Here is a 25,990-nt window from a genome sequence, read left to right on the forward strand (position 1 = left end):
AATCATCTAAGAAATAATTACTATTAAATAGAAACTGAAAATTTGTTGGAACAGGCTATAAGTTAGGAAAAAAATTAGATTTTTCTTCATTATATTGCAGTACATGAACATCAGTATTATTATAAATTTTAATTAAACTATAGTAAGTGCTAATTTAATCAATTATTAAATGATTTTTTGTAAACAGTTAAAAAGAGTCATAAGAAGCAGTCATAATAAGAGATGGGATTTCAACTATAAGTTAGCAAATTCTGTAAAAAGATATAAGAACACTATAATGGTGTGATTTAATTTAACACAAAACTCTATTAGAGAAGAATTGGAATACAAATTTACCAAATAGTATGAGACAGGTACCATGCCGTTAGAGACGATATGAATTAGGAAAGACAAAGATGGATTTGCTGTTAGAAGAAAATGATATGATGACTGATAAGTTCAAACTGGATTAATAAGGAAGTGAACAGAAAGGAATATTAGTGCAGTGTTAAAAGGCAAAATTTTCTTGACTCTGAGATATGTCAGGAGTGATAGCCTAATGCACTATGATGTATTAAAATTAACAAAATGGAGAGATAAGGCAAGCAAAGCAAAGTGTTTCAGTGGCAAAAATAGTCACCAATTGTTTTTAAGAACAATAAATGGAGATTTAACAAAATCAATATGATTAATTTGCTATTCATTCATAATACTAATAATTTTAGCTAAATTAAATTGATTATAAAAATAATTTAAATGATAACTGCAGTGTTTTATTTTTAAGTGCAAAGCTCACAACTGAAAATAACTAAGCAAAATCAATTTTTTCATAGTTTGTTACTATTAGGCAAAAGTTATTTATAATATATTTTGTCATATATATTAAATGTAATATCAATTAATAATAGTATCTTAAACTAGAACTATCATTTTAATATAATAATTAACAGAAACTACTTAAAGTTATTAATAGGAAAATTACTTACCAACCTAACTGAATTGACTGACCAAGTTGGGAAAGATAGGACTGATTAAAAATTTAATTAAAATTAACATTTTTAAATAATAAATCATCGATGAAATATGAGGAGAAATTTCAACTGTTATGTTGGCAGACTTATTTTACATCCTGAGCTAAATTGATTGTTACCATAAAAGTGATAACTTTCAAACATGATCCCAGTCAACCTTGGCATTTTTCACACACTAAAAATATTCATCTGTAGTACAGGTAACTGTAACTGGGGGCTATCTGTAGTTGACTGGGGTATCTAGTTCATCTACAGGTATTTAGATGAATAAATAAGTTTAGTGTAAGCTAAATTATAAAATATATCATTTTTTAAATAAATTAGAAGGGACGGCTGAAATGTAATGCACAGTGGAGTGTAACTGGAGAACTAAATGTCGTGCAAGGTGCAAGGTGCTGTCCTCAAGAAGTTTTATTCCCCTACTACTAACAAAACACACATTGATTTTCTGTCATCTGCTATTATTAGGAGTCAAGTATGCCTGCTATAACACATTGAAAACATACAGTAATTGAATTTTTAACAGTAGAAAAAGTGTATACTAATAACATACATCATCATAATTTTAGCTGTTTATGTGATGAAACTGTAAATTTATTATGTATTCTAATTACTATAATGTAGTACACTATGTACTATTACTATAATTTTTCTATATACTGTAAGTAAATGGGTAATAAAATTTTGCGTATGATAAGCTGGTAAAGTGAAAATTGAGGATAAATCTCAGTGGTCAACCAATTTCTGTGGTTGATGAAAAATACCAAAAGGAGGTTGATGAATTGATTGAAAATGATGCCGATACAATAATGAATCCTCACCCAGATTGTCAAATTGAAAGAACGAATAGGAAACATTATTGTACAACTGAGCTATTGTAAGTCTGTTTGCAGTGGGTGGCACACAAATTCACAGAAAAGAACAAATAAAAAACAAAAGGAATATTGTAAACAGCTTCTGAAACATTATCTTGATGAAGGAGATGACTTCCTTTTCAGTACTGTAACTACGATTGATTATTACAACCCAGCAGAAAAATTGCAGAGCATAGCATACTCATATGTGGTTTGCAACAATAAAAAAAAATCAAAAAACACAACCCTTGGGAAAAACAATTTTCTTGAAACGTTCTCGGATTCCAAACACGTTAATATGACTGACTGCCGGGAAGATGGGTAGACTGTAAATTCTGTGTAATACGCAAAGATGTTAAAACAGTTTAGGAGACACATGTGTCATGTTTGACAAACCATGAAGCTGATAATTCTGTAACATATTATGAACTTGAGATTCAATCCGATTCCATTTCCTACGTACTCACCAGATTTCCGACTTGTGATTTTCACTTACTTCTGTAATTAAAGTAGGATAGTAAGGGTATTTATTTTAGCAGAAATGATGAACTAAAATGGAGTCAGTGAGGTTGTATATCAAAGAAAGAACCTGATTCACCGTTGAAATAAATGTTTAGCTATAAATAAATAGAAACTACATGGAAAAATAAATGTAAATTTCTGTAGAATATAAAATCTACTTTTACACCATATGTGTTCTTTTGACTCTTTTTAATTGTGAGCAATGAGTGATTGTGCATTACATTTCAGTCACCCCTCATTAAATATTTTTACAATAAACAATTTGTAATTTCAATAATATCTTTTGAGTGTTTGCTTTTTTTTCTTAATAATAAATAAGTTGAAGTAAAGCTAACTGTGTAATGCACCTGCATATATCTTTTGGGTTTTTCTGAGTGGTCTTCGTTCCCAGTCTGAAAACTGATCATCTTTATTAAGTTTCTTTCCAAAACAATGGTAGACCAACTGAGAAAGACTCTCTGGAGATGAATAATTGTACTCTGAAACAAATAACAATATGCATATTTAGGAGAACATGAAGCATAAATCAAAGAGCTAACTAATACATCTTTTTAAAGCTGTATAAAAGTAATCATCAGGATCTATTCGCCATCAAGACATAGAGAAATTTAAAAAAAAACAATTTTTCTTGAATATCTTTGTTGTTCTGTCCTCCTTCAAGGCTATTTAATTTTGATTTCCCCTGAACACATTTAAATATACATCATATGTGTAAATTAAAAATCAGCATTTATGTAAGTTTGTAGTTTCAACTTCTCTTAAATTACAAAATTAAAAAAGAAAAATAGAAAATAAACATAAATAATATTTTTTAAAACCAGAACTTAGGCAATAGTTTTCAGTTTTTATTTAAAAAATAATCCTTATCTTAAGGTAAAATATAGCAACAACATGTGAAGCCATATACATTCTGAGGCCATTCATTCTGTTATATGAGTAAAATCAAATAACACTCATACTAGTTAATTAAATATTACATCTTTGAAATGGACTGTAGATTTTCATTAAGTATGATAAAAATTATACCTGTTGAATTTTTCATTCATTGTCCATCTAAAAATTTTCAGGACTTTTGAGAAGTTTTTAAAGTGAATATATAAAAAAAAAAGGCTACACACGCCGGTTTAGTCTACTGGTCTACAAATCATCGTAATATCAGCTAATTTTCCAAGTTGAGAGTTGTATGGTTCAAGTCCTTGTAAAGGCAGTTGCTTCTATATGGATTTGAATGCTAGACTGTGTATACCAGTGTTTTTTTACGGTTGGGTTTCAATTAACTACATATTTACCGGTATATTTATACTTGCATTGCACTACGTCTGCAGCTACATCAGACCTAGCAAGCCGGTAGCGGTAATTGCACTTGCCTATATATATATATATACATACATATACACACACACACACACACACATCCAGACCCAGCAGTAGCTGGAAAACAGGTTGGCGAAAACAAAAAAAAAAAACAAAAAAGGCTATCATTTTTAGACCTGATTCCAAAGGTCTTTTATTTGACTGATTATGATTCACAAAATTCATAACAAAATGTTTTAGATTTTTATATGTTTTTAATAATTAAAAGTGCTATTCATATTTAAATGAATCTACCAAAGTTTATATCAGCATGTATTAAACTTTTCTATCTTACACTTTTTATCAATATTGATATCTTCACAACTTGTAGATTTTATGATTCAATGTGCTGGCTTTATTACGAACCTAGTTTAAACTTTAAACTAAAGGTAAGCAGCATTTTTCACAATTTTTTTAAATGTATTATTTATTTAGAGATGGTGATCAATTTATTTACATTTATATCTAAAAGAAATAAAGCACTGTTGCGCCCTTTCTCTCTATGTCTACACTGTAATAATAAATTTTAAAATTTGTAATAAAAAATTTGTTCATTTTAACTTTAATCAAACAAGGTTTTGCAGAATCCTTGAATTTTAGGTTAGCACCATCAATTAATTATACACACATTTTAATTTGGTAACAGAAAGTTAAAAATGAATGTCAGTATGAAGTTTATGAGTTGAAGGATGCATAATTTCATCTAATCAATATTTAGATAATATGAAATATGTAATGGAACCTGTATGTTCCTCAAGTCCATGATTAACAGCTGCAGAAGATATCTTCATAAAAAATGGAAAATTATAAAATTTAATGATTTAAGGTTTGGTCGATCATATTATAAATATAAATTATATAAACTATAATGAATAGAGCTATGAAATTTGAAAAAATATGGTTTTTCAATTTTATGAATTATAATCAGCCAAAGTAAGGCCATTGGAATCAGACCTCTAAAAATGGGCGGCTTTTTACACAGATTCACCCAAAAACTGCTTAAAAAAGAAGGGTTTGAGATATTTTTAAAGGCAATCAACATACACAAAATTTATATAGGTCAAATCCTTATGTATACTCTACAAAATTCTTACGGTTTGTTTCCAAGACAATTATCCTTGAACTTGACTGCATCTAATATTTGATTGGATAACCGTTATTTTAAATTACATCCATAAATATCCATTTGACATTAAATTATATCAAGTAAATTTTTCTAACAAAAACAGTGAATTTTTAGGTATGAACACTGAAGATTACATCCTAATTACAAGAGGAGAAATAAAAATCGTTTAAGGCATTATGTACCTTTATAATAATAATTTATAATCTTCTGAAGAAGTCCATTATAAATTACGCAGTTATCGACTAAGCCAACTGTAATCTGCATACGATGAAATTACATGTACTTTCAGTTAACAATTCTCACTAAAAGTTTTACCAATACACAATATTGGTTATGTTCTTACAATGACATATTTTTATGAATATAAGATAAAAAAGAAATTTCGAATGAAAAATAAATATTTTAGTAGCATTTAACTTCACTATTCATTTATAGCTCACCTATATGTAAAATGTTATTGAGTGATGTTAAATTTTCATTACTTTATGGACAATACAATTTAAAATCTCCTGATTTTTATTTAATGTATACATTTTTAATATTTAAATAAATTTAAACGCACACTCACAATCCCACAAACACCTTATTAGTAACAGTAGCTACTTAAAATGTTTTTTTTTTTTTTTTTTAATTTTAATAACATACAAGAACAAGAATAAATTGTCACAATATTACTCAAACACTAAGAATCAAAAACAAAAAGGTTTATTTTTGTTGGCTGTGGATGATTTTTCAGTAAAAAATTACAGGATACTTATGAAACTATCTTTTAAAACACTCACTACTGCCACAACTAGCGACTGGGAAACTACAAAAATAAATTGTATGAAATTAAATTGGTATGACTAGCCGTCAATCAATTTTCCATGTAGTAAATGACTAATCTCTGTGCTATCCTAATATGCATTGCTATTGATAAGGAACAGATTGAATACTTTTCAAAGTCTTACTTAGATAGAAATGTAACAGAAGGGAAAATTTTTTAATATGTTTTGACTCTGACGACACAGAAATGGAACTGCAAATAAATGCAAATATCTCTATGCATGTAATCTCTCTGAACAAATGGCAAAAGCAGTCACAAATGGTCAAATAAAAAATTGCTTGGTCAGGTGGATTAGCTACAATTTTTATCAGACAGACCGACAGACAAATGAATATATAAAATTTTAGTTAAATCCTTAAAATGCAGACAAAATTTGGCACCTTAAATTATAACACTTTCTACATTAAATTATCACACCAAACAAAAATATTAACTGGAACCATGTATAAATTACGTACCTGAATATGGAAGTTTAATTGACCAATCCTTTTCAAGTTTTCTCCATAAAACTGCCATATCAATATATCCTTTACCACTCAAGTTTATATCGCCTAAATAAAGATTCTGCTTCATCATATTAATATCGCAATCAATACCAAAACCTGCAAATAAAAATAATTATAATTACTATAAAGAGAAATCAACCTAGCAATCAGAACTTTGTTAATAAGTACTAATGTGATTGTTTTCATCTATTATTGTTATCGGGCAACTTAACTTAGCATACTGATATTGCTTAGGGAATGTTATCACTTTACATCAGATGCCAAAAATACAATGTAATTTTTTCCCCAAAAAATCTCTTTTATAAGAAAAACCAGTTGAAATATTAAAAGAAAAACTTAAGCTGTCAAGGTTTAATTTAAATATACAAAATTTAATTCTGTAAGAAGGCAGCTGAAAATATTGTTTGATCATTAAGAAACAATAGTAAGAGATATATTTATGAGTGAACAAATTGTTAAATAATTGAAATAATTTTACTTCTTACACACTTTTACCTAGAAATTAATTCTTATTTTATATAGAAGTTTGCAAATAATGATATTTTATTTCAAATCATTACTGCGTGAGCTCTTACAAGTTTACTTTATGTTTATAAAACATCTTGCAAATACGAATAAACCTCTAAATTAAGTAATCCAGTAGTTATTATTCTAATGAAGAAAATCAAAAAAAGTTACCAGTATTCTAGATTTACTGAAAAATAGGATATTAAATATTTAACAGTTAGGACACCACTAAAAATGTTTGCTATTGCAATTACGAATCCACTATGGTTTGATCTACCATCGTTGCCACACTGTTGCACTTTTTACTTGATTTATTCAAATTAACAGTTTATGTGTATATGAAAAGAAATATGTAAATATATAAAACATAAAATTCAGTCAATTATTGTGTAAAAAAAATCTATTTAGTATTTATTTTTTGATAATTGACTGAATTCAGTTTTTCATTCTAATTTTTTATTTATTTTTTAATGTAACTGTACTTCAGATAAAGAATTTAACAACCATGTAATTCCAACTAAGCTAACTTATTTATCTATTATGAAGTTTAAGAATTACTAATATAATTGTTATTTTATCTTGGATGTTGTTTTTAATGATTTTATTTATAGCTTCTATTTTGATAATCTAAGCCAAACAGGCAAATCCAAACCCATGAACAGACAAAAAAAAACCCACTGGAGATTAAAACTTTATAAAGAGAATCAAAAAATAATAATAAGGTTGTAAAATAAGTGTTGTCAATAACTGTGTAATTTTGTTCTTACAGTGGATTGTGTAATTGGATTATAATAAATACAATTAATATTGATTTTCATTGTTGTACAAGTAAAATTGAAATTCATGATGAATTTAATACACTAGTTCCTGATTGTTTTTACTTTACCGTCTAGATAGTGCTATAGCTCTAGAAGGGAAAGTATTGTAATCGGTCCAATTTGAGCATAAGCAGTTTTCACTGGATTTTGACACCTAAGGAAACCAAAAAACCAGATGGAAATTTTCTGGATGTTAATGTTTGTATGCATGTGTGTTCGGGTTGGCCTTTAAATTACCTTATATCTCCAGTACTACTGGAACGATTTTGACCAAACTGAGTCAATGGTTAATACCTAAGATGTGCGCTATATAACTACAACTCTATACTATAACTCTAGAAGCGAAAGTATTACAATCGGTCCAATTTGGGCATATGCGGTTTTCACCAGATCTTGACGTTTTGACATCGGGGGAATCCAAATAACCGGATAGAAATTTTCCGGATGTTCCTATGTACGTTTGTGTTCGGTGTCGCACTCCTTATATTTCCAGAACTACTGGACCGATTTTAACCAAAATTGGTCAGAATACTTCTATATATGCCGCATTGATGCCATTAAATTTTTAACTTAAAAGGCCAAGGGGGTGAGGCTGTAGAACAAGGTCATCTTCAGAATCTTGTGATTTCCCCTAATTAAGGTCATATTTTTCTTAGGCACATTAATTAACAATTAAAAAATAACAATATTTGCAGAATCGCACCCACTCCCCAAAAAATGCTGTTGTAGTTGTCTGCTATGTTGTGACATCACAGGTGAACGATAGAATTAAATAAATGAATAACATCTAAAGTGTAAAAAAGGTAACTCGGTCTGGCTGGGTCTTGAACTTGATCGCACGGTTGACTTGGTACCTGGTGCATTAAGCCATGAGGCTACACCAGTTTGCTGAAATGAAAAATATTATATTTAAATAAAATGATACAGATTTTAAATTAAGTTGTCTGTGTATGTGTGAAAGCCATGCATCAGAATAAACCCAAGTTGTAGGACTTTTCTGAACTTTAAGTACCAATTCAGGACACCAAAATGAGCAAAAATGTTCCTAATGATATAAGTCCTATTTTGCTTTGATTTCTTTTTGGACACCATTTTGTGATTTTCAACATAAAAAATTATTTCTCACAAATGGGTAAAGCTTTTTTTTTTCTTTTTCCTGTTTAGGCTCCGGGAATTACCGTTCTGGTATTACTTCAGAGGATGAATGAGGATAATGTGTATGAATGTAAATGAAGTGTAGTCTTGTACAGTCTCAGTTCGACCATTCCTGAGATATGTGGATAATTGAAACCCAACCATCTAAGAACACCGATATCCACGATCTAGTATTCAGATCCGTATAAAAGTAACTGCCACTAGGACTTGATTGCTGGAACTCTCGACTACCAAATCAGCTGATTTGGGAAGATGTGTTCACCAATAGAGCAATCTGGGGGGTTGAATGGGTAAACCTACTTTAATTAAATTTGCAAAACGATAAAAAATAACATAAAATTCTCCTTAAGATTAGATAAATATTTACTTAAATTGTCTTGTTGGTAATCTTATATCTTCTAAAAATTAATAGAACCTCCTATTTGGATGAAAGTAGGGACTGGTTTAACCTTTGTCTTCAACTTCCTACCTAAGACATTAGTAGGTATCTTTTAATGTTTTGGAATTCATATTTGCAAGTACTGTGTGCATATTTAAATTTCTGAAATTTATTGTATACAGGCTGAATTTATAAAAAAATTGAGGTAACATTTATTTCATCACTTGATGAAAATAATTCATTCGATATCAGAAACGTATATTTGTTAGTATAAATGCTTAAGATTTTGACCATAACAATATATAATAAAACATTAAATTTTTCACATTTTTGGGGGGTAATTTTCTGCTTTAGAGCTGTTCCAGCAATTTACATTACATCATTTTGAAGAATAACTCTATCTTGGATTTCGTGAAAAACTTCCATAAAATTTAGTTATAGGATTTTTGTTTTAATATATTTTAGAAATATAATGAGTAAAACGTTTTTTCCCCAAAAATGAAATTAAATGCAAAAGTTTGACTGTATGAGCATCACACAAGAATCAACCAGCTGGTCCCTTTCAAATTTGCAAAATACATTCATTTATGTTGTCCCAGAGTAGATATTAAGATATAGATTGAGGCTTATCTCCAATGGAGGGGGGCGGAGGCGGGTGAAGTTGTGAATTAAAGATATTCATTAAAAAAAAAAAAAATCCATTTAATTCATTATTATATTTCTGTCACCACGGCAACTGAAATAGGTTGTGGAATTTTCCTCATCAAAAGTCCGTGTACTTTAGTTACCTTAGTTAGTCCTATTCAGTCTTTTGTAATTTAGTTTCTTTTTCAGGTTTCTATAAAGTATGAATATGTTGTTATTTAGCAGTATTAATCTCATAAATATTAGGAACAAACAATGCTGGGGGTCTAGGGGGTGGAGCCCTTAGGTTAGAGGGGAATGACGAGTGAAGCAAGCACTTTGTGGTTCAAGGAGTGGAACCCACTGCTCTAGGAGGACAGTGAGCAAAGCAAGCTCTGCAGCCCTAGGGGTCCAGGCTAGTTTATAAATAATATGACTTCATATTTATGAATTATTACTATCATATGATTTTTAATGAAATAAGTGTGAACAGAACAGCTTTTAATATTATTGTTTTATCGCTATTGCTGACTGCAGAATAGTAGTGAGTGTTTCCCTTCAATCTATAAGATTCTAAATTTTAATCTTGATCAAACTTCATATTTCATGAGTTTTAAAAAACTTATTTCTATCATAAAAAAAGTGAAACTAATTGGATATCAGCCAGTAGTTAATAGGATAATAAATAAATATATTTAAATGATTAAATAAAGTAATTTTTTCGTATTAATTGAATACAATTGTGGGCTCAGTTAGTATCTAATAAGTGATTGTGTAACTGAGGTATTGTATATAGGTTTACAGTAAATATCGTTTATAGTGACTAGGAGCGGACAATTTTAGGTCATTATAACTGATAGTCACAATAACAGATGTTTAGGTAGGTTAGTGGTACTACTTTAATATGCCATATTCACAGGTACTGTAATACAGTAAAATAATAATAATTTCTGTATATTATTAATAATAATTATTTACTTTTAATATAAAAAAATATATATATTCAATAACAAATACAAATACAAATACAGTAGAGTAAAAGAAGACAGAAAAATTGTAAAAATTACTTTTTCTGCAAAAAGTTGGTTATTTTGCTTTGTTTCGAATATGTGTTATAATAGTTTTTGAATGTTCTTTTCTAAATCGAAACAAACACTCTTTGTTTCTTCATTAGCAATTTCTCTAAGACTGAGAAACCGGCAAATGGTTTTCATTGCTGCTAAAACTTCAGGAAGATTTGGTGGGTTGATATCTTCATCATTGTAGCTATTGTTACCTTCGTTATCATTATCTACATCCCCGTCTATTTCTGACAGTACTAAATCCACTACACCATCATCTATTACAGTTTCATGCATTCCTAAATCCTTGTCAACCTCTTGATAATCTTCAAACAATGCATTTGAGAATGATTAGTTTTGGAGTCTATTTCCCCATTCTGCTAAAGACTCTTCTTCACATGCAATGTCAGTAATTTTGCCAGACTGTAATAAAAATCCTGCATGTTGAAAGCAAAATTTTACAGTCAGCGGAGAAGCCTCATTCCATGATATTTCTACATAATTGTAACATCCGGAATAGTTATTTGTGTTTCCTTTTTTTAAACTAAATCCTGTATCATTTGCAAAATTAGGTGTTTTTTATAATCAACTTTTACCAACTTGATCATGACTTGATCTAAGGGTGTAAGACTGCTGTTGTTTTCGGTGTTAAGAACACTTACTTTATACACAAAATATTTTCAACGTGTGGATGAGCCAGACAGCTGTCAGTGAGCAGCAGTATTTTCTCCTTTTCAATCTTTAATTCACAGCCCCATTTTCATAACCAAGATATAAAGATATCACTTGTCATTCAAGCTTTCTTGTTACTTTCGTACATAACAGGAAGCGATTTCAAAATTTTAAAACATCAGGGTTTAGCACTTTTCCATATAACAAGAAGGCTTTTTTTGTCAGTTCCAGTCATACTTGTAAGAATTGGTACTAGTCTTTCTTTTCATAATTTTTCCCCAAACATGTCTCACCTTTAAACTGAAGGGTTCTTTCTAGTGACAGTTAAAAAAAAACTGGATTCATCAGCATTATAATTTTTTTCATCCAAATAGCCCTTTTTTAATTTTGGCCAAATGGTTTCTAGTCATTTTTCTGACACACCGGTTGGAGCTGCTGCGGCCTCGCCGCTTTATTTTCCCCGACACAATATCATGACGCTGATGGAACCATTGCATCCAAGCTGAAGTTATTTCAAGTGGTTTACTGAATTTTTCTGAAAAATCATTCACCTTAATTTGCAATAAAGGGCTGCTAATAGAGATATCACTAGCCCTCTAGTACTAAACCCATTTTAACAGTGCTTGGTCTACATCATTATGTTGACTACGCTGTAATTTTTTTTGATTTCATAAAATTTATTTCAAAATTTTTCTTAATTTTTTCACAGTTCTTCCATATAACCAATACTGTTGAATGACCTATGCCTAATTCTTGGGCAATGTCCTTATTAATTTCAGCATTCTGTAACCGCCAGATAATGGGCGCCTTTTCCTCTTTCATGAATGTTCGCAAAGTAATAATTAAATCATTATTAAATGAATTACACAGGATATGTAAAATAAAATACTGTACCCACACAATATGATATGCTCACAGCAAAAGATTAATAACAACTGAAAGTGGCTGCTACATTTACATAATCTCGTACAGGAAGAAGATAAGAGAAACAAGAACTATTATAGTACATATGCAGGTAAAAAAGAAAAGGTGACTCATTTTAATCATCAAAATATTTCTGTAGCTACAATGAAAAGTATACTACGTTACTGATGAGTCACTTTCATTCTTCATTATAAGCGATAAAATGATGCATTTGCAGTTGAAAAAATTAGTCATAATAACCGATATGTCACAACAGCTGATGTAATTATAACCAATACACATACTGTATTTATGTATTAACAGCATACCAAACCAACCAAGAAACAAATTTTTGGTCACTATATCTGATATGTCATTATATCCGATGTCACTATAAACAGTACTTACTACTTAGATTTATTTTTCTAAGCATTTGGCACCATTGGTATTAATACAATTGTATAAATTAAAGTTCCACTTACCAACAATTTTCAAAATACTTCTAAGTACTTTCGAAGATACTAGTCCATCATCAGGAATTTCTTATAAGATGTTAGTTCAAAATTTATATGTATAATTATATTTAAATTAAAACTGTTATATTCCTAATAGTCAGTCGTAAAAATTTTAATTTAAATATAATTATACGTATGACATATGAATTTTGAATTAACATCTTATAAGAAATCCCTAATCATGGAGTAGCATCTCCAAAAGTACTTGTAAATATATCTGAAAATTTTTGGCAAGTGGAACTTTATACAATGATACTTACTGTATTTATAAAATACCACTATTTACACTGATTTTAACCATTTCAAAATGATTCATAAAACAATAATTACATAACGATAATAATAATAATAAAATAGCAATCACTTTTTATTATTGATTACTTTTTTGAAAGTAGGAAAAAGTAGGTAAATGTTGGAAAGGACAACCCAGAAAATATGTAAAAAAAAAAAAAAAAAATAGAAATTCGGCAAGGCTTAATATTTGACAAAAGAAAATTAAGGAATTTAAATGTTTTCAGGATAAAAAACCCCAAAGAACAACTAAAGGGAATAAATGGTCACGAGGAAGGAAAAACTCCTCTGAACATATGAGAGATCACTGAAGAAGAAATAAACAGAACAAAAAAAAAAAAATTGTTATCTTTTGTGGTTCATGGCTGGCTGGCAATGAAAAAAAAAAGCTGACAACACAGTTGTAGGACTTTTCTATAACTGTGAATTTATAGTGATGAACATACACCAGTACTTTTATATTACTTAAAATATTGCCAAAATAAATATTTTATAATTAAAAAAATTGATGTATAGTGACTTATAAAAAGTAACGATATATTCAAAGTTACAAAGAAATAATTACCGAGCTTTATGATGTTTTCATTTCCAAATATATGAGAGCCAAATTTATACCACCAATGTGAATTTCCTTTTATTGCTATTAAATCAAGTATATAGACTTTATCAAGAGTAGCGATCTGTAGTAATGCAAGACTTGTTGTTACAGCACCGAATGCTGGTTTCCATTCAGCATCAAAACCTATCATTTCTACACCATTCAGTTCGTCATCTAGCATCCACCTTAATTTATGTTCATTATCAATAACATGTATGAATTCCTCGGGTAATGGAAAAAGATGATAACTTTCTTTTTTAATGTCATCATCCCAATTTTCTTCAGTAACTCTGCTACTATTGGCTGATACGATTTGACGATTCCTATAAAAATTACAAAAAGAAAGCGTTAAGTACAGATGCATTATTCATATACCTTATACTGTTACTACATAATATCAGGAGGTGGGAATCTATAAGGAACTGGATTATTACTTAATAAAAAACATGGTAACTATACAGACATGTAATTATAACACTTAACCGTGGAAAAGATAAAAGAGAAAGAGAGATTTTACTCTTACAAGTAAACATCCTTACTTGCAGATCTATTGACCTTTTTCTTTAACAATATGCTAAGTTAGATCAGTAATTAATATAATAATTCAAATGGCATCTGTTTTTAAACTTCTTTTTTTTATGTCAGATTTCACATCATAACTAAGGCAGCAGAATTTAATAATTCATTTTATTTAGTTAAGCGAAAGGTTATATTTTTTAGATATATTTACTTTTAAAAAAATAATGCAAACTATTATAAACAACAAATATATAAATTAGCAGTCGATAAAAAATCGAGCTACATGAATTTCCATATCAACAAGACTCTACTTACAATACTGCAGGTTTATTGGTTCATAGGCACAAGTGATTCAGCGGTACCGCAAAATTTAAACAGAATAAAATATCCCTGGATTATTCTCTTATCTATGAAAAAATAGCTAAATAATAATGCATTTTTCTAGTTCTTGCCTACATCCTCGGTTCTCAATTTCATAATTAATATAATAATTCAAATGGCATCTGTTTTTAAACTTCTTTTTTTTATGTCAGATTTCACATCATAACTAAGGCAGCAGAATTTAATAATTCATTTTATTTAGTTAAGCGAAAGGTTATATTTTTTAGATATATTTACTTTTAAAAAAATAATGCAAACTATTATAAACAACAAATATATAAATTAGCAGTCGATAAAAAATCGAGCTACATGAATTTCCATATCAACAAGACTCTACTTACAATACTGCAGGTTTATTGGTTCATAGGCACAAGTGATTCAGCGGTACCGCAAAATTTAAACAGAATAAAATATCCCTGGATTATTCTCTTATCTATGAAAAAATAGCTAAATAATAATGCATTTTTCTAGTTCTTGCCTACATCCTCGGTTCTCAATTTCATAATTTAATTTTATGTGTCACACATTGATGTAAAGATATACTTAGGTAAACAGACTGAAGAAGCCATGTTTACTTCATCTCCATATTAAAATATTTTGTACTTATTCAAATCTTGTGACCAGATGTATTCACAATTTTTTCACAGACACATACACACACAAGATACTTAGGGTAAAAGACAATTTAAATATCTAAACCCCATGTCACTTGCAGCTTTTCATAATGAGGTTTGTTTACTATCTTTTTGTTCCTGTTACTTTATTATACCTGATGAAGAATTCTCTAAAACATGGTGTAACACATGACACTGATGGTGGTAAAAATCAGACATTGGAAAAAATTATATTTAAGAAAACCTGGTGTTTTTTATAAAGAAAATATATAAGGTAGAAAGATATACAGACCAGATGGACATGTAACTTTACATACAGAGGTGTTCAAAAAAATTGTACTCACTGTTTGCTAGTCCATATCTTGTAACAAATTTGACTTGATGTGACAATTTTTGGCACTGAGAAAGGGTTATGGTATGTGTTTGAAATCGCCACCAGCAGCTTCTATACGCCCATGGTGCTGAACTGCACATTGAACTACAGCTGATAGTGTATCTGTCGTAATGTCAACACTTGACTCTACAATTATTTCACGTAGCTTGTCGACTGTTGCTGGTTTTTGTCGATACATGTCATTCTTGACGGTCCCCTACAGGTGGACTGAGGTGGGTATACTCAACAACATCTCTTTGACCTACCCACTGTCCAAACAGAGTTTTATTTTATCAAGTTGGAGTTTTATCAAGTTCAGAGTTTTGAGATCTTGATGGTAGTGAGGTGAGGCTCTGTCTTGTTACACATAAAAAAGTTCATCACCATACAAGTTCTGGATGGCAGACAAAACCCTTGTCTGTAGCATATCAAGATACGCCTCACCAGTTATGGTACCCTCAAAGAAAAAGAAACCAATCAAATCATGCACTGATATAATAGACCACACTACACACAGCAACCCTCAGTAGATTCACTGCCCTGTCCAGATAAGCGTGAGAATTTTCAAACGCCCAGTAGACACAATTGTGGCAGTTCATGGTACCATTAAGTTTGAATTGCACCTCATTAGTTCACACAAACTTCCCTGCAAATTCCTCATCCTTGCCAACCACGTGCTGAAACCATTCACAGTACTCCATCCTTCGATCTGGGTTGTCCTCATTCATCGCATGTAGCAGTTTTTGAATGCACACTTTCCACTCTTTAGAATGCATATTACACTTGACCGGCTCACCCCATTTTCCACATGCTCCCTGGTTCACTGATTTTTGCAGTGATCGAGTAAAATGTTGCAACACTGCACCAATGGATGCTGGACTTGCAGCTGTTCGCGGTTGGCCAAATCTTCCCTTGTTCCAAACTCTCTCTGTCACTGCCGTTGTACCTCGTGAATGTTCTCGAACTTCCAGTACCATCAGTACAGCCTTGCATTCAACAACTATAAATGAACCTCAGTCATTGTTGCTACTCGACTGTCTTCTGCTGCATTAGTTAGTATGACTGGCTTGTTTCACCACCAACCACCAGCACAGTATAAATTGCCAGGTCCACCTACCACAACAAATTTAATACCTTAGACTACACTACACATTAGATTAGTGAGTGAAGTCTTTTTGTTTAGATATTATTTAATTATAAACAGTGAGCACATTTTTTTGGACCCCTTTGTATATTTTGTAACAGTGATCTGATCAAGGTTTTACCATGGTTTCCATTGATCAACACAGGCAAAGTCTGTGAAGATTCTTTTTACTTCCTTGTACGAAGTAAAGGAAGTATTGTGACCACAAACAATTTTGGTTTTCAGATTTCAATGGAAATATCCATTTTGAACATCCCTGAATCCATTTTGACTAGTTTCTGTGTGATGTCTGTACATACGTACCGTACATATGTACCTTGCATAACTCAAAAACTATTAGCCATAGGATGTTGAAATTTTGGATTTAGGACTGTTGTAACATCTAGTTGCCCACCACCCTTTTTGATTGTAATCAACTGAACCAAAAGTGTCCAAAAAAGCCCAAAATCAACAAAAAACCTGGATTTTGGACTTTTTTCACTGGTTCCAGTTATAGCCAAATAAAATGTTTGGATTTTAGAAGGGGAAAGCATATCGGTTCAAATCTTCATCTCCTTTTTTGTAACTTTTTTTTTTTTTAATTTAAATATATTGATTTATTAATAATTATTAACCTCCGATTGTAAAAATGTTTTACAATATATAATAATTCAATAATAAAAAAATAAAAAATATGAAAAAATATCAGAAGTTACTAATGAAATAAAATTTTATGTATGTTTCATTTTAAAAAAATGTGTATACATAACTGAATAGGCGTACAAGGAAGTCATGTGATGCCCACATCAGATTTTTTGTTTTGTGCAAGGAAAGCACATCTACACAGCATTCCTCTAGATTCCTAAACAGCATTCTCAAGCATTCTTGATGTGATTTACAGAGAATACAATTATTAATCCATTCGAATTAAGTATTTATTTAAAAATAAAAAATTTAAGTTTAGCACATAAAAAGGTTAGGGAAAATCAACTACTAGAGCAAATTATGATCTACAATAACTATTAAAATTTATTACTAAATAACAATTAAGTTAATACTATAACTACTTTCCCCCCAAACATATGAAGAAAATAGATAACATGTTCATAATACCTTTTATCTGCACTAGAATTCCATATTTCTTTTACATTGTAAGGTGCATCATCAAAAGGAATTTTATAAAATCTTGCCCAATATAATGCTTCATATTCATCACTGTATTGACACAATAACACTAATAATTCTTTTTGCATTTTTTCTGATGATCCTACAGCATCTATGACCATCTCTCGCCAACTATCTCCACCTGGTGAAAAAAAGGAATTAATTTCAATAACAGTTAAAAAAGATACTAATATTCAAACAAGAACAAAATAAACTAGTTTCAATTATACAAGGAAAACTACTCACTACTAGTCCTTGTAAATACTCTGTACAACCAATTTACAAAGGCGAGCAAAAAATTATCTACATTTACACTATAAAACACCTGCAAGGTTGTCATACTGCCTTCTATGCACGTGTACTTAAGAGTCGGTATGACTGCAGTCATGCATGCAAAATTTGATCCCAATTGTGTAATTTACCTTCTGGTTATTACCGTGTAAACATGTCTGCTCCACTAGCAGTTTACACCAAGGACGAACGACAAACAGTAATCAATTTTCCAGTTGAGTGTGCGAAGGGAGCTGAAATTAAGCATAGGCTTATCACAATACAGAGACAGTGCTTTATCATGTAAAAGTGTTTTTTTTGTGGTTTAAGAAGATTAAAAGTGACCATACAAAAGTGACACATGAAGAAGCAGGACGCCTGTCAATCTTAACCACACATGATAAGATTCAGCAAGTTCAAGAGAGGTTCTAGCAAATAGGCGAGTAACCATCGATGAGGTAGCTTCTTCTTTAACATCAGTCATGGTTCTGCCCATCTACTCATCCATGAGGAGCTTGGCTTCCATAAAGGCTGTGTGTGATGTCAACGGTGATGAAAGGTGGGTTTATCACTATGAGTTAGAACCAAAATGCCAGAGTAATGAGTGGAAACACCTGGAATCTGCAGTGAAGAAAAAATAAAGACTATGTCATCAGTGGATAAGGTTATGCTAACCATTTCTTGGAACACAAGGGGCCTATTGTAAGATTTCACTGAAAAGGGGACTACAATCAATAGCTCGAATCAAAACAAGCTGAAGCCAGCAATTCACAGGAAACAATGAGGTATATTTTCGAAGAAAGTATTGTTGTTACATAACAATGCTCGCCCACACACAGCTCACCACACTGTTCAAACCATCAATTGAAATTTTTAAGTACTGGAACATCCTCCATACAGCCCAAATCTTGCTCCTTCTGACTTTCATCTGTTTGGACTGTTCAAGATGTTTTGCAAGGTCATCGATTTTCCACAGACTTAAGATGTGCAGAAAGTGGTGCAAAAGTGACTTCAAAACAAATTGAAAACCTTCCTCTTGGAAGGAATACGCAAGCTTGTGGACTGCTGGATCAATGCATTAACAAGGGAGGTGACCAAGTAAAAAACTGATGTACATGTTGAACCCCTACCTTTTGTGTAAATAAATTATAGAAGGAATAGTGTAGATAATTTTTGACTCGCCCTCGTAACACAAAAATCAGTAATTTGTTCTTTGAGCAATGAAAACAAAAACTTACTCCATTATTACTCCACTGTTTTATAAATTAGGTTTCATTATTAATTAGCTACATTATTACACAAATACAAAATGCATCTGATCATTCTGCATCTTACTTTATACTCAGAATGATCACTTTTATGGTTTGAGAGTAAAGTATCATATGTAAAGAAAAATATACCTACACATTAATTTTCTTATTCAAGAAATATTTAGTGCTTCATCATTTAATGTTTAATTTAAATTTATTTATATTTTGTAATTTCTATTATTTACTTTCATTATTTCTATTATTCTTATTTTGACAATCTAAAGTATTTCTAATTACTTTCGACTAGCACCCCTGTCATGGTTCCCCTGTCACTTCAAAAATTAGAAATAGCTTTTTAGTGAGCTGTTGCTCTCAGAGGTTTGCTATTCATAAACCTACCAGATGATAAAGTAGATTAATTTGGATGAAGAACTTTTCAGTTATTAAATATATAAAATGGTCATTCCCTTTAATTTTAATATCAAACTAATTAGTTTTTACATCTATTTCAATAATAATAAAAAATTGATCTTTTATAGACAATGACAATTCAGTAAATTCCATAATAACTGTCTGAAGCAATTGATATCGACATATGACAGACATGATTAATATAGATGATATTAAATTTACTAAAAAAAGGTTATCTATTTATACTTTTCTTTATTTATTTATGATTTATACAGTAGTGAGATTGGTGAGGTTTGGATTGTGGTAAACATTCTGGGGTCATAAGAAAGCTACAGTTAAAATTTTGTAATAATTGGTTTAGTTTATTGGAAACAAACAAAAAAGTCACTTTTAGTCAGTCCATTATCTATGTCTCTTAAATGGGACTGTTAGGGTCTTGCAGTCCTCTCAGTACTTTTTCATATGTTCCCATCTCCATGCACTTTTTGGTTTTGTAAATGTTCATGTTGTGAGTTTGAAGCAAGTATTTATACTTGATTTTTTGTTTAATTTTATCTTGTCTGTGGTGACTTTTGAATAAGGCCAATTTCCTTCAGATCCTCTCTTATTTCTCTGATCCATTTGCATCTTGTGTTGGTGTTTATCAAGTCAAGATTGTAATTTTTTTCCTGGGCGCACACAAAGTATCAATATCAGTGCTCAGACATAATATTTATATAATAAATTAATAAATAATAAAAGTACAAAAATTAAACTAAAAACCCGAAAGTGAATTAAAACTACAATGGAATATTACATCAATAATCTAAATTGAAAGAATAAAATTACCATTTGCTACATACCAAACGGTATAAATACTATTGAATTACCAGAAAGCTACTACCGAATACTGAAATATATTAATATAAACGGACAACCTTGAGAAATCATGAAAGATTAGATAACACTGTTTCATTGTTACCCAACATACTTCACATGTCAGTCCCTAGTTTAAACTTGTGATGCAATGCTGCACAACAGATACAATCCACAAGAAGAGCCCTGTGGTGACACAGTGTTCATAAGAGGATGAAGTTTATTGTTGATGGTAGCATTCCATTCGCTTTGCCACTCATCATGAACCACTCTCTTCAGAAAATAGATAAGATCACTCGAGTCAATATGATTGGTGAAACAAGATTGGCTGGAAACAAGCCTTTTTTGTTGCACTATCAGTATGCTCATTGCCTGAAATTCCAATACAGCTAGGGATCCAATAGAAGCTCACAACTGAATTACATTCAGTCTTTCAAGAAATAACACTCTAAATCTTACATGCAATAGAGTGTACATGTCACTAAGCACCAGTAAAGTACTCATGAAATCTGAGGAGACAGACGTGTATTGAAATGTTGGGCTAATTATATTTAAGGCCTTATTAATAGCATACAGCTCTGCAACAAAACTACTGACGATGCTGAGAAGGCCAAACATGCATGTTGTGTTGCCAACCAGAAAAACACAACCAACAAAATTAATGTTTTTAGAGCCATCTGTATAAACTACAGCATCAGGATTCATGTTATTGATAATATTATAAAATTTTTCTCGTAAAATAACAGGATTTGTGTTCTTTTTATGATACTGACAAAGACCAAAGCAGTAATTAACAAGAGGATGCCAACGGGGGATAATGGAGGTATCTGTATATTTACTGCTAAGAAAAGAGATTGCACTGTACTAGCTGTTTCAGAAATCTTGAATCTTGCATCCTTATGATGTGTTCAAAAAATCCTATTCTCCTCTTATGCATGGTATCAGTGATAAGTTCTAATTCTTTGTACATGAATTTGATGGGCACGATCCATCACTCCCTATCCTTCTGGTACTTTTTGTTGATGCAGGTTCTTCCAACTCTTCTTTTGATTTTCTAGAGTCTGTCAGTCTTTGATTATTCATTCAAGTGGAAGAGTGTTTCTGCTGCATATGTGGCTTCCAGTTTATAACTGTTATAGTATCTTATTTTTGCATTTATGGATGATTTTTTTTCTGTAGGTGCAAAGGTTAATTTTTGTGATTTAGCTAGTTTGTTTATTCTTGTTTAGGTTGTTTATTATTATTTCTCCAAGGTATATAAATTTGGTTACTATTTTAACTTTATTATCGTTTATGTTTGAGGCATAATCTGTCTTTTAGTATGATATTTTGTTTACATTGATTTGAAGTTCTATCTCTGTTCACATCTTTGTTGATGAAATTTGCTAGAAGTACCAAATCATCGGCGAAACCAAGGCAAGTTTGTTTTGATTTTTTGCCCTATTTTTATTTTTTGGGGCATTTTTTAGCCATTCCTTCATTACCATTTCCAGAGCACAGCTGAATATTAGTGGTGAGAGTCCATCGCCTTGGTGCAGTCCTGCTTTGATCACAAATGGTTTCAAGAGTTTGCCTCTGAATTTCACTTTTTTCTAAGTGTTTATGAGGGTCAGTTTTATCATGTTTATTAATTTGGGATGTAGTCCGAGGTGTCTTAGAATTTTTAGTAGGGATTCTCTGTGGATGCAATCGTATGCTTTCTTGAAGTCTACAAACATTATCACCATGTCTCCGCTTCTTTTCTGTTATAATCCATTATTACCCCAATCCAGGTTCATGATCTGCTTTGGACAGCTTTTCCAGGGTCTGAAACCTCCCTGTTATTCTTCTAGTTCTTTCTTGAGTTGTAAACCGATCCTGATGAGGATGATTCTTGAAAGAATTTTATACGTTGAGTCTAAGAGTGAGATTCCCCTGTAATTGTTAGGGTTTGTTCTATCTGCTTTTCTGTGTAGCATATGGATGAGGGCTGTCATTCAGTGTTCTAGTACTTCTTCTTTGCCCTTCATCAACAGCTTGTCTGAACAAGCTGTTGATGAAGGGCAATTTTTGCTGGTCTTCCTGCAAGTTTCTAGATCTCTACAAAAGTCTGATCTTCTCCCGTCCCTTTGTAATCCTTCATCTCAGTGTTTGGTAGACTTTTTTTATTGTGGGAGGATTGATGTTTTCTGGTGTTGTTGTTATTGGGGTACTGGTCAAAGTTCAGGAGTTCTGTCGGATTTATTTAAGGGTTTGTTGAAATATTTAGCTAGGATTTCCCCGTTATTTTTATTGTTATGGGTCAGATTATGGCTTTCATCCTTCATTAGTAGGGTTGGGGGTTCGTATTTTTTTTAAGGTTTTGTGGTACTGTAATAATTGTACCACATTTAGTTTATCTGTAATTGTTATTTTATTCAGTTGCTTTTCTGTAATTTTTATCTTAATTAGTTGGGTAGGGTAAATTTTTCTTTTAGTTTTAGGGTCTTGGTTTTGTTGGTTCCTTTGAGGAGTGAATTTAATTTTAATCTGAGCCTTCGCAGAGAACTTTTACATTGTATAATTCTTTGCAGTGATGTTTGTCCATGAAGACATGATCTAGTTGCCATTCTCCTTTAGTACGGTCAGAGTATTACAAGGTTTTGAGTTTTTGAAATTTACTCTTGAAATTATATTGTAGTCTCTACATCTGTCTCTTTACATAACAGTAAGATATTTGTCATATCATTAAAAAATTGCATGTTCAAGGTCATTAGATCATTCTGAATTTTTATTTTCGAGGGCTCAGATATATATGTATTCAGAAAAATGTTTGAATGAACAGTTCATTTTACTCATTTATAAGAGAAACTGATAAAATACTATTTAATAAAATAAAATTAGGATAACATTCATAATTAATGTATATTAATAATAAACACACTATAGTATATTACTTTTAATTTGTTGAATTATAGTTACCCAAATTAATGAATTCACCTTAGCAGTCAAAAGTTAAAAACAGATATTCTCATCTTAATAATAATACATTTTCACTTTATATTGAAGATTTATACTGAAGAATAAGTTTTTCTGGTTACTTTATCAAAATAATTTTTTTTTTATGAAAGAACTGATGTGGAGTTATCTCCAAAAATGTTTTCATCTACATAAAATAAGAATGCATTGTTAAGGTGGAAATTTCTTCTTAAACTTTTATTGCTTTGGTTAACTCATTAATTTAGATAACATTAAATAAAAGTATAAAAAGAAATGTATAAGTATAAAATTTTTATAAAAACAAATGTTCAAGAAAATCATACACTGATAATAAACCTAGATAGCAAATTCATTAGCTAAAGAATCATCAGTAGAGAATCTGCAGAAAAAGGTGTATATATAAGAAAATACAGTGCATTTGGAAAGTGTCGCTATGCATTATGCCTTAGAATTATGAGGTGCATTCTGTTTTTTTGGCATTAGGTTGGTTGCCCTGTGGGTTCATTGGGCATTGCTCAGTAACCTAGATCAGTTGTTAAGTTGTGATTGAAAATGCTTTGTTTAATGTTTTGTTTATCAGAATCAGTAGTTGTGAAAAATATAATGGTTCTTCTGGTAGAAGAACACATTCTTCTCGTTGAACACATCTTTCTTGAAGGTGAATAATATACTGAATTAGTGAAGCACAAGTTTTTTGAAAAGTTTCCAAATACTCCTGTTCTTCACTACAATGCAATGTGAACACTTATCAAAAACTTTCAGTCAACAGGCTCTGTTGAAAACGCTGATCGAAGTGGAAGACCACCAAAACTAAATGAAGAGAAGCTGCTTGATATTTTGGATGCTATGGCCATAAGTTCATTAAAGTCAATGCGTAAGTTAGCACAACAGAAAAGTACTGGATATGTTACTGCATATAAAGCAGTAAGAAAAGAACTGAAACTTTTCCCCTACAAAGTAATGTGTCTTCAAGAAATGAAACCTACAGATCATGTCAAAAGACTAAATTACTATCAATGGTTTAGATGTTTTACTGACCAAAATTCCATACGTATCCTCAAGATTATGTTTTTTACAGATGAAGTGTGATTTCATCTGGGAGGGTATATTAATTCACAAAATACACGACTAAGGATGACAACTAACCCCAATGAATTACACAATTTTTACAGGAAGCAAAAATTGGAGGCTGAGTTGGTGAGAGTAGAATGCGCATCGTGGGTTCAATTTTTTTGTTGAAAATACAGATAATAGTAATTGTTATTGTTGTTTTAACAAACTTCATTAGTCACTTAACAGAAGTGGAAATCAATCAGAGTTGGTTCCAACAAGATGGTGTCACAGTGCGCTAACAGATCAATGACTTAAATGTCTTTGATAAATGAAAACTTAAAATATAACAACTACTTATATTTCAAGGGGTTTGTGGCCTGCACAACTACCTGATCTGACTCCCTTGAATTAGTTTCACTGGAGGGCAGCAAAACAAGCATTATATCACAACAGACCGGGACAACTGACAAACTAAAAGCCACAATAATGACATATATACAAGACATTCCAGTATATCAGCTGGTTAAAGTGTTTGAAAACAAATTAAAACATGTGCCGTATTGTACTGATGTTAGAGGAGGTCATTTTCAACACCTTTTATAAACTATCCCAGTTATTGTAATATGCGTTTCTATAAAATAAAAATACAAAGTAATAATTAAGAAAGGTTTGTCATTACACTTCCATGATTCCAGTGCATAGCAACTTTCCGAACGCGCTGTACATTAAATAAATAAATTAAAATAATGACAAAAGATATTTATTGACAAATCAATGCTAACAACCATTGTTGCTTTAGGAAATCTAGTTAGAAATTATAGATTTTTGCTTCAAACCTTGAAGCTTGCTTTAAAAATCATCAGATTTTTTAAAAACTATAACTTCTAAAAATAAGCAATTTTATAACCAATTTACAGACAAAACTGGAATACACCAAGTTCTATAGTCTTTAGTGATCTTCTAATGAGTAAAATGCTCCAATAATCTAGTTTTAAACTTCTTTTTTTAGTTTGCTCTATGAGTACCCTAAATTGCAAATCAATTTATAAATGCCCACACTTTCGAGAGCTTTAGTTTTCTGCTTAGCAATTGCAAGGACAGAGAAGAAATTCTTAGATGAAGCTGCATTACACAATTTTCATTTCATGTTTCATCCAATCCTTCTCTGTTTAGAGCATAACAATTTTTGAGCATAATCTTGTTTTTAAGATTTGCTTCAGTAACAACTTATGACAGCTCTTTAATTATAACAAACTCGCAGATTATTAGACAGCCAAACATTAGACATTAGTAATATTA

General features: G+C 30.9%; 1 protein-coding gene across 3 annotated transcripts in view; it reads right to left on the reverse strand.

Annotated features, from left to right (window-relative positions):
• The window catches only part of LOC142329302 (exonuclease mut-7 homolog), a 69,929-nt gene that overhangs the window by 16,258 nt on the left and 27,681 nt on the right, over window positions 1-25,990 (reverse strand). For all 3 annotated transcript variants that reach the window (XM_075373761.1, XM_075373760.1, XM_075373762.1), the window contains 4 exons: window positions 17,844-18,036; window positions 13,688-14,043; window positions 6,150-6,293; window positions 2,734-2,865 (listed from right to left, as the gene is read on the reverse strand). In XM_075373761.1, the coding sequence (XP_075229876.1) occupies window positions 2,734-2,865; window positions 6,150-6,293; window positions 13,688-14,043; window positions 17,844-18,036 (825 nt within the window). The remainder of the gene's footprint in view (window positions 1-2,733; window positions 2,866-6,149; window positions 6,294-13,687; window positions 14,044-17,843; window positions 18,037-25,990) is intronic.

The sequence above is a fragment of the Lycorma delicatula genome, chromosome 8 (genome assembly GCF_047948215.1).
Source record: "Lycorma delicatula isolate Av1 chromosome 8, ASM4794821v1, whole genome shotgun sequence".
Classification (NCBI taxonomy): domain Eukaryota; kingdom Metazoa; phylum Arthropoda; class Insecta; order Hemiptera; family Fulgoridae; genus Lycorma; species Lycorma delicatula.